This window comes from Abramis brama, assembly GCF_963993115.1.
Source record: "Abramis brama genome assembly, chromosome: 5".
In the NCBI taxonomy this organism is placed as follows: Eukaryota; Metazoa; Chordata; class Actinopteri; order Cypriniformes; family Leuciscidae; genus Abramis; species Abramis brama.
In genome coordinates, this window is record NC_139967.1 from 14,150,375 (window position 1) to 14,163,832 (window position 13,458).

At 39.7% G+C, this 13,458-nt stretch overlaps 1 protein-coding gene across 3 annotated transcripts in view; it reads right to left on the reverse strand.

The window, feature by feature from the left end:
* Positions 1–1,415: 1,415 nt before the first annotated feature.
* Positions 1,416–13,458, reverse strand: part of gria3a (glutamate receptor, ionotropic, AMPA 3a) — a 37,040-nt gene continuing 24,997 nt past the window's right edge. The window contains exons 13-16 of one of the 3 annotated variants that reach the window (XM_084114627.1): positions 11,749–11,996; positions 10,790–10,904; positions 4,195–4,442; positions 1,416–2,823 (exon numbers count right to left, since the gene is read on the reverse strand). In XM_084114627.1, coding sequence (XP_083970753.1) covers positions 4,197–4,442; positions 10,790–10,904; positions 11,749–11,996 — 609 coding nt within the window. In that variant the 3' untranslated portion in view covers positions 1,416–2,823; positions 4,195–4,196. Of the gene's footprint in view, positions 2,824–4,194; positions 4,443–7,041; positions 7,157–10,789; positions 10,905–11,748; positions 11,997–13,458 lie in introns of all 3 variants that reach the window. The other 2 variants (XM_084114628.1, XR_014606254.1) reach the window with 2 other exon arrangements.

The following is a 13,458-nucleotide window of genomic DNA, read 5'->3' on the forward strand; positions in this document are numbered from 1 at the left end:
ATTGCTCTTATTACTCGGGATCGTTCGTTCTCACCGCTGGCTGATATTGAGAACCGACGGCGCGCATCAGATCAGCCATAAATAAGAACATTTTGGGCTCACCTGCCGAATCGCTCAGCCGGTATCGCATCCGAGCGTGCACTGTAATATTCTCATATCTCATCGTTCCCACCATCCAACATGCCCCCTTTTTCCCCGTCGAGCCGTATGAACGGCGCTCGACTCTTCTTGCGTTTTTCTTATTTTCAATTAACGTCAATCTCCCCGGGTCTATTTTAAGCGCGCGCGCTGTGCGCGGTCGCGGACGCAAGGTCAGGAGCGCCCACTGCCACGCGCGTTGCCAGGCAACCAAAGGGACACGAGCAATCTTACAAACCGGCAGCGAAACAAAATAAATAAATAAGGCGGATGTAGGCTGCAAAAGCTCGTCTAATTCAAACCAGACACGAAGCTTATAAATTAAAACAAACACCACTGAGTCATGGAGAAATGCAGAGCGTATAATGGCATTGGTGGGGTGTGGCGGGTGCATCACCATTTATTATCTGAATAAAACTCGTAAGATCCGTTTGCAGAGCTGCTGCAATGGGAATAAATACAGAACCTTCGATAAAAACAGAATAATAGTGTCTTTTTAACGTTTACATTTGTTCATGTGTTTTTAGAAACACATTTACTCTAAGGTAAAAAACAAAAACAAAAAAAAGCCGAAATTTAGCTGACGCCTTTATCCACACTTACAGATACAGTCAGTCCTTCTGAATGATGTTTCAATGGATCGAACCAACAACCCTCTGATGACCAGCCCAGGACTTTTGCCGCTACGCCACACCAGCCTTTATTAGTAAACCTTCAGAAGAATTAAGCAGAACTGCAATGGTCATAAAGCTCTAAAAACAGTTTCAGGAAAGCACTTTTCCATTAACCTCTTATTACACAAACCTGTATAACTGCCAGCTGCTGCTGTGCAACATGTACTACATTTGCATGCACAGCAGCAGGCGCCTATTTGCTCAGCAGGTGGCATGTATTGCAATAGTGATGAGGCTTATTTGTAAGTGAGTTATTATCAATAAGATCATCTCTTCATGTTACAGTAATCTAGAATGCAAAGCTTCTGACATGATCCTATGGTCTTCTTGTGGTTTAGTGGAACATGTCGGTCAGTGGGAAGCTGTCAGCCCTGATAAAAGATGACATCAAATTAATATGAGGTGTTTTTTCAACGTTACAATACTTTCTCCTATCAGCCTAATGTGCACAGACAACCATAAGACAAACTGAAATTCCTTGGAGAATGTAAGCATCAATAAAAAAAGAAAATAAAAAAAAAAGAATGTTTGACATAATAATACATATACACAAGTACAAACGCATTGGTTCTGAAGCAAAAATCACACATTAGTCAGTAGAAATTTGTCTTAAATCTGTCTTTATTTACAAAATTAAATGTTTAAGTGGGATGCAGTCATGCAGCGGGACAGACTATTGTTTTCATCAGGATGTATCTAGATCATTTCATTATTTTCTATTCATTCTTTTATTATTTTTAACCAGGAATGGAGGAGGATATGGGAAGAGGGGCATGTCAAGGGAGGCTTTACTGAGGGGAAAGCAGTTTTCATCCTTACTGTACATGCAAGTTCACTTAGAAATCATACAGAAGTCAGTTTATATAAAATCTTCAAAATAAATATGCATTTTACCATCTAAACAAATGTTAAGAATTTCAACAGAGTGGCTTTATCTGGATCTATAAAATCAAAGATCCATGTGTTTTTTTTTTCTTTTTTAAATCGGTTTAACAGATATCATACCTCTGTGACAATCACAGTTCATTAAAGTATTTTTAAAACCAAAGTATACAAACTATTAAACATTTTGCTGTTGTTTCCTAAACTTGACTTGAAGAACTTATCTATGATAGTGATGAATATGCTTTTTTATTTTTGTTGTTGTTGCAGATGCTATATGAATGTGTTGTCATTATTTATCCCCTATGTTTAAGAATAAAGTAATATGGCAATAACAATTCAGCATCTTCCACCCTTGTTGGGTTTTGAGAACAGAAAACGGAAATATTCACTCTCTCTCTCACACACTCACACAGTATGAATTCACTCTCTCGCCAAAGTAAATGCACTATGAAATAAAAAATCTTAATAAACTGTAAATTGTGAAAGGAAAACAATATTGACATTAGTTATCTGATGCCATAATGTATCTGAAATTATTATTTACATTATTCATAACATAAGTTGATGAGGACAGAATCACAGCACAATTTTTTAAAACAAATTAATGAGCAGAATCCTTTAAAAACATTTACTACAGTTTGCATAATATGTTTGTTTGCAGAAACCCTTTTGGTGTGAGTTTTCATGGAGACAAGCTGACTGTCGCTCATTAAACACTGTCATCACTGATCAGGAGATCAAACTTCTCTATGGTGTGTGTCTATCTCTCCCTCCCTCCTTCACCGTCTTTCCCTCTCATAATAAGCATACGTTTTAAATATGGTTTGAGACCCAGCACCCAGCAGGACATCTCCGGGACTTTGGTGGGATGGCCTGCATGTTTTGTTGTTTTGCCACTGGTTCAGTAAGGCACTGAGAGAGGGTGGGCGGGTGTTTGGTCCATCCGATAGTCTGTCGCGTGATTGGTTCAGGTTGTGGTCAGAGGCGAGAAGACAAATGTTCCGGTGAGATGGGTTTTGGTTGGGTGCGTGTCCACTTTCTAAAGGGAAATCACAGTCGCCTCAAAGAGACGGAGAGTCTATCCCATGCCGCATACGACATGATCAGCAAGGGACAGGCTTCCAATCTGAGAATAAGAAAAGACAGCAGCCCAACCCATTTGAGACTTGCAGGAAGATACATTCTTTTGACAATAACACAATTCACAGACACCAAAGGCACTGAACTAAATGCAGGAAGTTTGAAGAGATGGAGCCTCTGATTCATGGCACCGACTTAAAGCCGCTGTAAGTACCACCAGACTAAAAGTGAGGTCACATTAGTAAAATATCAGCAAAATTTGACAGGTAAAAGGTCCATTGTCTATTGTCAATATTGTACGAAGCACAGCTCGCAGAGAAGTCACTTTCAATTCAAGCAAATTTGCTTTACCAACTTATGCAAAATATGTGTGGGGAAATATTTTGCTTCCGTGCAACATTCCTGATCGGATAGATTCCTATTGAAAATTCCCTGAACAATGGTAAATGTGACCGCACTTTAAGCACTGAATTAGAGAGCACCTCCTATGTGACAGGTTGAGAGGCAGAGGTTTTATGATTGGCCAAATTCTCTTACTGGCAAAATGCCACTATAAATCACAATTTATTTTGTAGTTATTTATTTTATATATGGTTCCTTTTTAATATAAGTAACTATTTATTTGATATACATTATCGTTCAAAAGTTCAAGGTCAGTAAATAATCAAAGGTGACAAAAAAATACATTTATTATGTTACAAAAGATTTCCATTTCAAACAAATGCTGTTCTTTTGAACTTTCTATTCATCAAGGAATCCTGAAAAATCACAGCTTCCAAGAAAGATTAAGTATCACTGTTTTCAATATTGATAATGTAATGTCTTGAGCACCAAATCAGCATTTTAGAAGGGATTCTAAAGAATGATTGATGTGACACTGAAGACTGGAGTAATGGCTGCAGAAATTACAGCTTTGCATCACAGGAATATATTACATTTTAAACATTAAATTAGAAAACGGCTATTGTAATAATATTTATTATTATTTACAGCATTTTTGAGAAGATAAATGCAGCCTTGGTGTGTATTATAGTCTTGCTGACTTCTTTAGAGACTTTAAAGACTTCTCCTTGAAGACCAACCCCAAACTTTTGAGCGGTAGTGTAAATCATTACAAAATGACACGCTCCAACTCTGCTGACTGGGCCACGCTCAGATTTTTATTTTTTTTATGTTTACAGTGCCTAGGGCAGTTAAAGAGACGAGTGTGATTTCTCAGAACAACTGCTATTCTAAAAACAAATAGCTAACAGCAGCTTTAACACAGTGGAAAACTTTACTCACCTCAGAATTGAACACCAACTCTGATATCATCACTCATCAGAAGTAGACCTCCCATCATTAATACCTTTTTTAAGAAATGGTATCACTAGTAACAAACATTCAAAACATACACATAAAACATCCTTAGACGAACCATTATATTTTGACGCTCTCTGTTCCGTAGACGTTATAGCCTTCTCTGTATGTGGTGAAACTCTGTGCAGTGGACGGAGGAGCTGGTTTGAAGTTCTGGGCATTTTTGGCAAGTTTGAGTCGTTTGGTCTCCTGATGCGACTTATAGCAGAACTCCACCAGAGCCACAGTCATAGCCAGACCCAGACCCCCCACCAGGATATAGAACACGCCGGCCACGTTACTGAGACTCAGCGCGCTGGTCTTATCCTGTGGGGGGGAGACACAGTTAGTACAAAAGTAGTATACTTGGATGCACACCAAACTACTATATAATAACTAATAAAGAACCTTAAACATATGCATGCAAGCTTTCACAACCCAGCATGCACTTATTCGCACACATCAGCGTATCTTCACTTTCGATCTCAGGGGTTGCACGACTAGTCGACTCATTGGGTCTGCACCAACTCTACATAGATTGGACGGCAGGAGGATAATTTTTGTGTGTATGCTCAAATAATCTGGAAATGATTTAAAGGTGCACTATGTAACTTTTTTGTTCAAAATGAACAAAATTCAAATAAGTCAATACACCATCAATCTTTCTTCCAAAATGTGTTTTCATCTTTCACTATGGTAAGCCTGTTAAAACTTTATATTTTAGACCTAGTGAAATGCTTTTCACGCGAAATTGCGTACTTGCGTCACTCTATTCCGTGCGTGTTTCGTCATATCCGTAAATAGAGAAAAGTTGCTCTGGCTACTTTGACGCATGTGGGAGTGGCATCGGTTAGTTGTCACAACAAGCGAGAAAGGTCATCATGGAGCAACTAAATCTCTTTATTCAAAAATGTATTCAAATCAGCATAGAGCAGTTTACTTTCACAAAGCACGTAATATGCGAACGTTACATTTGTGCTCCGGACATCTGAGATGGTTCATTTTCGAGTTCAAATACAAGCCAAATTTATTGCAAAGCATTGTGAAATTAAGTGAACTTAAGTTAAGTGGCACTCAGAAACCGATTAAGAATTAAAAAATAATAATTAATCTGTAAATGGCAATTTCTCACCTTTCTCTGCTCTCGCAACCCCCTCCATTAATGCAGAATTAGACTTGCCGGAAACAGCAAAGACTGCTGATGTTGAGTCATATAAACAAGGTAAATAGTGATTCGCTGACTACTTTTCGCCTAGTAAAAAAGAGTAGCCGTGCAAGCCCTGTTACACACATACCATACGCAACTTGCTTGGAGGTAAAGAAGATGAACTAAATAAAAAGGGGTACTTGAGGGCTGTATTCAAAAGGGCATCAAATCATTATGAGGTGTGCCCAGAGGTCAAAGGTTAATGGATTAAAAGCTCAGGCAGCTCAAGAGAGGAAGAAGTTATTCCCTCTCTCCTCTCATACCTTCACTCTACTGGCCAGAGAGACAGTGAAACACTGCCCTCGAACAGAATGGAAACAAAACACACACACACACACACACACACACACACACACACACACACACACACACACAAACAAACAAAGAGCCAGCTCTGAGCCTGTTGCCCCCTCTAGAGGTGAAGTTGAGTCAGTACAGAAACATGACAAATAAGCTGCCACCAGAGAGCTACAGTCGGATCCTCTGGCTTCTTCGGTCTGCCATCTTAACAGAGGAAGTAAGGAAGAGGAGAAGGAGGGGGGAAGAATATTGATGTTACTATGGCAATTCCCCTCTCTGAACTACTTCTGCAAGCTTCACAGCCTTCAAAACTCATTAACAGACACCTGCATGCGACCATCGCCACACCTCAAAACACAGACAAGCCTCAACATGACTCGGTTCTGCTGCTGTGACCACCAGCCTGGCTGTCTACGAAACACTCTGACACACACAAACATGGTCTGTCTTCACTAGAAGCCTGTGAAAGGGCACCATAGCAACCGAGGACTGGGAGTGTAGCATTACGGTCTTGAATGCAAAGCTAGAGACCCGTTTTCCCTCGAATACGGTTACCATGGTTACAGGCCCATATAGTCAGTGGTATAGCCTCGTAACGGATCTGTGCTTATGCACATGGGACATGTTTTCAGAGTTAATTAACTTTCTTATCAGACTGGATTACATTGAGAATTGGGATAAAAGAATTGCAACTAGAGTCTCCAGGCAAACACGCTTTCCTGAACGTGGTCTTTATTAAACCGATGCCACTGGCTAATACAGGGGGCGCTGTGCAGTTCCATAAACTCAATCAGGACTGGAAATAAAATGACCAGGATTTGTCCCTGGTATGTACAATTCACTTGAACAGAATGTATTCATCTTCACATGCTATATGGCATTCAGTCGCCCTTCATCTGGCCAATTAGAAATACTTTCAGAATGACTGTGCTTCTTTTAAGTTTTCATTCTGATGATAAATATCTATGACTGTTGCCTGGAGACCATTTATAAACTAATTAGTTAACGAAACACCAACAATATTGAGAATGAGGCCATGTCACAGCAGCAGAAGAGGAAAAATTGAATGAAATACTTAATTGCTAAATCACTGTTATGAATGCTTACTACAAAATACTTATGTAACACTTAATTACTACATCATTAAGATAATGAATCTCGAACACTGGTAAGAGCTTCCTTAATATGCCATTTCTCCTTTTGTGTGTGTGTGTGGGTGGGTGGATCTGTTGTGTTGTCTCATTAATGCTAAAGGTTTTGATATTTGCTACATTTGTAAAGAGGCTTTCAAAAGAAGGGGCCAAAATGAAGTGAATCCAGCTGGAGCCAAATCCACTAAATCCATCAAAACCAGTAAGGCTTGTTATGATGTTTGTAGAATATGAATATGTTTGTTGGCAAATGAATGAGCAGACTGACCTTACTCCCAGAGTCTTTGGTCCCACATTCACCCTTATCGTACCACCACTTGTTTTTCAGCTTGTCTAAGATGCCTTGTTCACTGAGTTTCAACACTGCAAGGTTTACAGGAGTTCTTCACGAGGGGAAATAACATAAATAACATGGCACCATTATGTTATTTTATGTTATTAAAACTTAAACCTACCGAATATCTGTTAACCAAAGCGATACTGTAGGACACCTGGCCTTGTGCTGTTGATATCGTAGACAGCGAAAGAATAAGAGAGGGAGAGATGGAGAGAGAGAGAGGGAATGCAGGCAGGGCTAGCCTCAGTGTTACCTTCGACCTTTGACCTGGCAGTGCTACCTACTGTTATCGCTTTGAGTAATCGGCACTCACTGTTCCAACAGAGGCAGAGAGAGTAACCATGGTAACACAGCCAAACAGAGCATAATTACAAAGAGCATTGGGCAGATGAGTTTGGTTATTGTAATTGTGGTGTGAATGCAGCTTTTCTAACCCAGTATTCAGCAAGCCGGATCCATCGGGAGAAAAAACCCTTACTTGACTAACAGATAAACAGGACCCAGCAGTCAGAAGGGGAACCGGTCTGTGGTGGGTGAGGGCTGAAGCCAAACATCTTACAAACGAAAACACCAAGCCCTTATGAAAGTCAGCACATAAATAATAAACAGAATATTAATATTCGCGGGGCATTCGTAGATATTTGCATAACGCATCCTATGGCAAATTTTATTTGTAAAAAAAACATTAGTTTAAACGAAAGCAGACAAAATAATGGAAACAAAGATGTTACTATTCCTTCTGGACATTTCCGTTTGTAAGATGTTAGTATGTCATCAGCAGGACTGCTGGGAAACTCAGTTTATTTTCCTTCTGCTAAATGATGAGAGTTGTAATCCAGCAAAGCAAATATACCATACTTACCACGGTGACACAAGCCAGCTTCGGACCTCGAATGGTTTGACACCTGACGAATAATACCTTGAAAGAATGAGATCTGTTTATGGAGAGATGGACCTAATGCTTGAGTACATTCAACTCGTATTTACTTATATTATAATTGAAAATCCACACTTTTATTCAATGCAACAGCACTGTGCAAATATGGTTTCTCCAATTTTATTCAAAATTTTTAATAAATAACTAAATATTGTTCCTACTGTACTTCAACAGGGTGCTCTCGTCAGAATGAAGTGGCCATGGTTGAATTCTGTTTTCAGCATACACAGGTTCGAGAGCACATGACTCTATGATGAGCTTCAAAGAACTCAGAAGTGTGTCAAATCGCCAACAGCTAAAAAAAAAAGCTTTTTTTCAGTAATCCATTTGTGAAAAACGGGGTCCTGATTCCTATATTCATCAATACATCCTACTGTTTTGGGGTGGATTTTCACCACTGTTCACCACACTCTGTACTGTACTGTGTGTTTGCATTGTAAAGCTATATGCTGTATGTGTTGGAGTTTTCTCTATATTTGCAGTTAATCAGCTGTTTTTAATTTTGCTATGTGTGCTAATAATAGTATAATATACTTGCTAGGTTTGCTGAATTACTCCATTCATGCATTTTGGATCAGACTCAGGTCAATAAATGAGAAACATGCAGTTGTGATGTCATAACAGACTAGACACCCTCCACCCAGCATGCTCAACTTATCAATGCAAGGACTAGGCGGCCATCTTCCTCTGAGTTTTTAGAGCTCAGACGCCACTCATGAGAGAGAGCCAATTACTGCAGTGAACCCGCTTTTGAAGACCAATCAGGACAGAGTGGGGCTACCTTGCCCTCATGATAGGCTGAACACAGGGTGACCATTCTGCAGGCACAGGGGCTAAAGAAAAGTGGCCATAAATTAATTTAGAAGTGTGCGTGTGTGAGTATAATGAATTTGTGCTTGTTTGTGGTTTTCTGTGCATTCGTATGCAGATGAAAATGTGCGTTTAGTGAGTCTACAATACGGCACCAGATCTTTCTCCACCTTTGATTTCTAGGAGTGTTTAATTAGAATTCTCACGTTTTCCTGTGATGTTTTAGTCCCTTCAGGACTGTCTGTCCCAGTGGTCTTATAGTTTTTCTTTAATCCCACCAACAAGGGAGCTACGGCTTTTCCATGGATTACACGCCAATTCAGGGAATAATCTGAGAGAGCTAGCAGCTCCAAAAGGATTTGCATACTTGTAGCAGGGAGTTGGCCAAAGGCCAAAGATCAAAGATGGCCTTTTAAAAAAAATCTGTCATCTGACTATTTGATTGGAGATGTGAAGATACCAAAAGTCTTCGCACTTCTCTTTTGCCACGACCAGAAATATGACACTAACAAACAGACACTCGACATATAGTGCCCTCCAGATGTTTGGAAACACCATAGGCATAGTGATGTGGACAATATCAGCATAAATATTTGTCATTTGTGAAGACTTGACAAGGGACAACACAAACTGGAAGAAAAAAAACAACAACATTTTATTAACTAAAATAAATATGATTTGAGAACACAGAAAAATACTACAGCTATTTTTAAATATCTAAACTGTGTTCTAATTGGTCTGTTGTGTACTAACCTTAATAGGTAATCAATTGGTAAAGCTACGAAGGCATGCGGACCCAAAAATCTGCAAAAAAGAAACTCGAGTTAAGTTTATCCAGTATTTAGGCCTTACAGCTGACTGTGGCGTGCATATATTGCCATTAATATTTAATTAAGAACAAATTCATTATTTCTGATCTTCAATGATAACTGCAAGTTACGTGAATGCATTTACACCAAAACATGTTACAGTCATGTTGATATTGTCCAAAAATGCCACTTTACCTAGGGCATTTCCAAATTTTTAGAGGGTATTGTAAACTGCAACTTAAACACGTAATCACAACTACGCTAAACTACAGCTCCAAAAGTAGGGATCATTTACCTAGAAATGAAAATTCTGTCATCACTCACTCTCCCTCATGTCATTCCAAACCTGCATGACTTACTTTCCTCTGCAGAACACAAAAGAAACACTTTTTATGTTCCACAGAAGAAAGAAAGTCACATGTTTGGAGCACACTAGTACAGTAAATGATGACAGAATTTTGGGTGAACTATCCCCTTAAACATAATAATGAACATCAAATAGGCTCATCCAATTCTCTGTGCTACAGACATCCATTTTCCAGAGCAGTTTTGGTCTTGTTTGCAATTGCTATTAGATCCCCATTCATCTCTATTTTTTCTTTCTGTTGATAGCCATTAAATCCTGAAGCCTTGGTATACACAAACAACACTACATTTTGTGATGGTCTGATGTTACAGATCAGAGGAGAGCCTAGTCTATTCTACCTAGAACAAGCAGCTTGTTTTACCACACAAACAAACCCACGAAGCAGGTTCGCAAGAACCTAACCATCCTAATAAGCTCTGCTCTCGGTGACCCTGACCTCGCTCTACACATCCACCCACCCGAGTCTTTATTCCTCTCCTCCTCTGTTTCCTTTCCTCCATTAGCCAAGTAAAGGGTCACATCTGATCACAGTTTGCCTTATTACGTAATCTCCAAAAAACATTACATTAGCAGCGCAGTACAGTAACTGACAGTAACTGCGGCCATCGCAGTGGTGCTAATGTCCTCGGATCATTAAGCTCAGTTTGCTCGTGTCCACCCCTGAGGGTCACGGTACTGTTGCCGGAGGTCATAGGTCACAGCCTTGCCGATTACTCGTAGCTAGGAAATGGTTGTTTGGGTGAGATTGAGGCTGACCTTCGAGTCCCCTCCCCCGCTGCCGCACTCTCCCTTGTCGTACCACCATTTATTTTTCAGCTTGTCCAGCAGGCCCTGCTCATTCAGCTTTAACACCGCCAGGTTTACAGCGCTTCTTCAAACGAATAAACACATAGCTCGTAAGAAAAGGGACAGGTTCGTGAGAAATCTAATGAGACTGCAGCAACTGGCAGTTGCTCTTTTGTTAGGGGTCAATACAAAGGAGAGACCGGTTAACTGGTGAAGTGGTTGGACCGTTTGATTGGTTAATTGCGTCGGCTAGTGGGTACAGACAGAAGCGTGTATGCAAGTGAGGTGTGTGTAGTGCCAAGTGGAGAGAGAAAAACAGAAAGAAGTGAGAGAAAGAAAAAGAGGTTGAGTGCTAGTGAGTGATGGGAAGGATGCAAGGACAGTCCGTTGCCAAGAGGACAAGAAACAGTTTATGGAAGACATGCATGGAAGCAAGCAGAACAGCGCCAGTGCAGAGAAAAAAAACCCAATCCAACCACACAAATATTACAGAACTGCAATCACAGCACAAAGCGAAGGACAGAGAAGATTTAAAAGGAGGAGGAGGACAGGAGAAAAGGGTGTAGGAAATCAACAGCAACAGGCATCACACTGTAAAAATGGACTGTAAATTAACAAGTTAAATTACATTTCTGTAGAGAGAAACACGGTAAAACATTAACACAACAGACATAACTAAAAAAAACAAAAAACTTGACACACAAGACACGGTTACCTTGTCATTTACCACAAGAGAAAGAGAGACAAATAGAGTGATAAACAAAAAAGAATGAAAAAGAGTTTGAGGTAGAGAGATTGAGAAAAGGTAGAAGGGTGAGAGAATAAGAATGAAAAACAAAACATGAAGACAGAGAGAAAAGAGAGATGGTGGAATCAGGGTAGGTGGAATACTATAACAACAGAGGGAATTGTTATATTATTCCACCCACCTTAATGCCGACCCTTTGGGCGTGGCCACACCGTAGCCCTTGGAGTCCAGGTTCCCTCCCACCTTCATAGTGTCGCAAGGCTTTCTCTGCTCGATGTATTCGTTCATCGTGGACTCGAGCAGGAACGCAAACTTCCCCTTTGACTTGCGCACGCGAGCCACTCCGTCGGGGGTGGTCTTAACGAACACGGAAGGCTCGGCGGACTTCATGTAGGACCACATCTTCTCGTAGACGGCGATCTTTGAACGCTGAAAGAGAAAAAAGAAAGGAAATTAATGGCAAGGTTAGGAAAGATAGAAACGTGTTCTATGGAGGTTCAGAGAGATAGAAATGGGTTTTATGACATTTTACAGGCTAAAATGTCTTCTCAGCAAGGGATGGACTGGGACTGGGACCTACACCAGCCCATCATTAGCCACCACTGATAATTCTCCACTATATTATTTGAAAATAGCTAATTTTTGTTACATATATATCCTGTATTCCAGGAGCATTTCTAGCTTTTCATCAGTACACATGCAGCACCCTGCCATATGCTATGGTCTGCCATTTAAATGCTCATTAGATTTAAAACCAAAAAACATAATTTAATCAAGAAACATTGATTTAAACTTGACCTACAAACATCTAGTGTATAAATGAATGTGTGAATGTGTTTTTCTTGAGTTTCAGGTGTCTTACAACATGTACATCCCACCCCAGACACATTGTCAACTAAAGACCTCAAACTCTCCTCTCAATGAGTCTTTTGTACAAGATCCTTCAGGGACATTTGATCTTGGAGCCTCCTTCAATAATGAGACTAAACCTGACAAGAGCAGAGTATAAAATAATAGAAGAAAAGACAGAAAATTAAGAGCTCTTGAAATAATCACTGCAAAGTTCCCTCACATTCTCTAGAGGAAGAAACATCTGCCATGCTTGCCTGTCCAAGGCTTTTCCTTTCGGTGACATTAAAACAAGCCCTGTATCTGGAGTTAAAGTACATGACTATATTAAGAAAAAAACTCAGCATTTCAACACACAGTTATCTAACACAATATCCTCACACTCAGAATGCACAGAATGAATGAATGAAAGAACAGATAAATTATGGTTGTACTAATACTTGGAATTCTTCTGTCCTTCTGCAAACTTAAGTTTCATAAACCAAAATATTCTGTGTCCATCTCTTGTGAGACTAGATATAAATGGCCATGTAGCGGACAGGATATCTCTGGGGTAAACACACACACACACCTAAATTTATTAGGACAGATACACACAGTCCTGCTTTTATAGGACACAGTTTTACACACATACACTCACAAGTATCGTACATGCAAGTAGGTTAACTTGACCTACACACTGCTGGTGTATGAGTGAATGTGTTTTTCTTGCGTTTTCAGGCACAAACTGTAGAACTCAAAGGGGGAAGTGTGCAATTTCTGTGCCACTGGAGACACAAAACAAATGCAAAAATAATGACTCTTTTCAGACATGATAAACATATAGTCCCAATTTACACTATTAGATGAGTGATTATTCCCCAAAATGCTTCTTTAAATGATGTATTGAGAGCCAACTAGATGCAATGACTATCAGTCATTTAAAATGTACACAACCTTTCAAAAGTTTGGGGTCGGTACAATTTTTTATATAAGTCTCCCCTTATTTGATAAAAAATACAGTAAAAGTCATTTTTAAATAATATTGAAATAACTGTTTTCT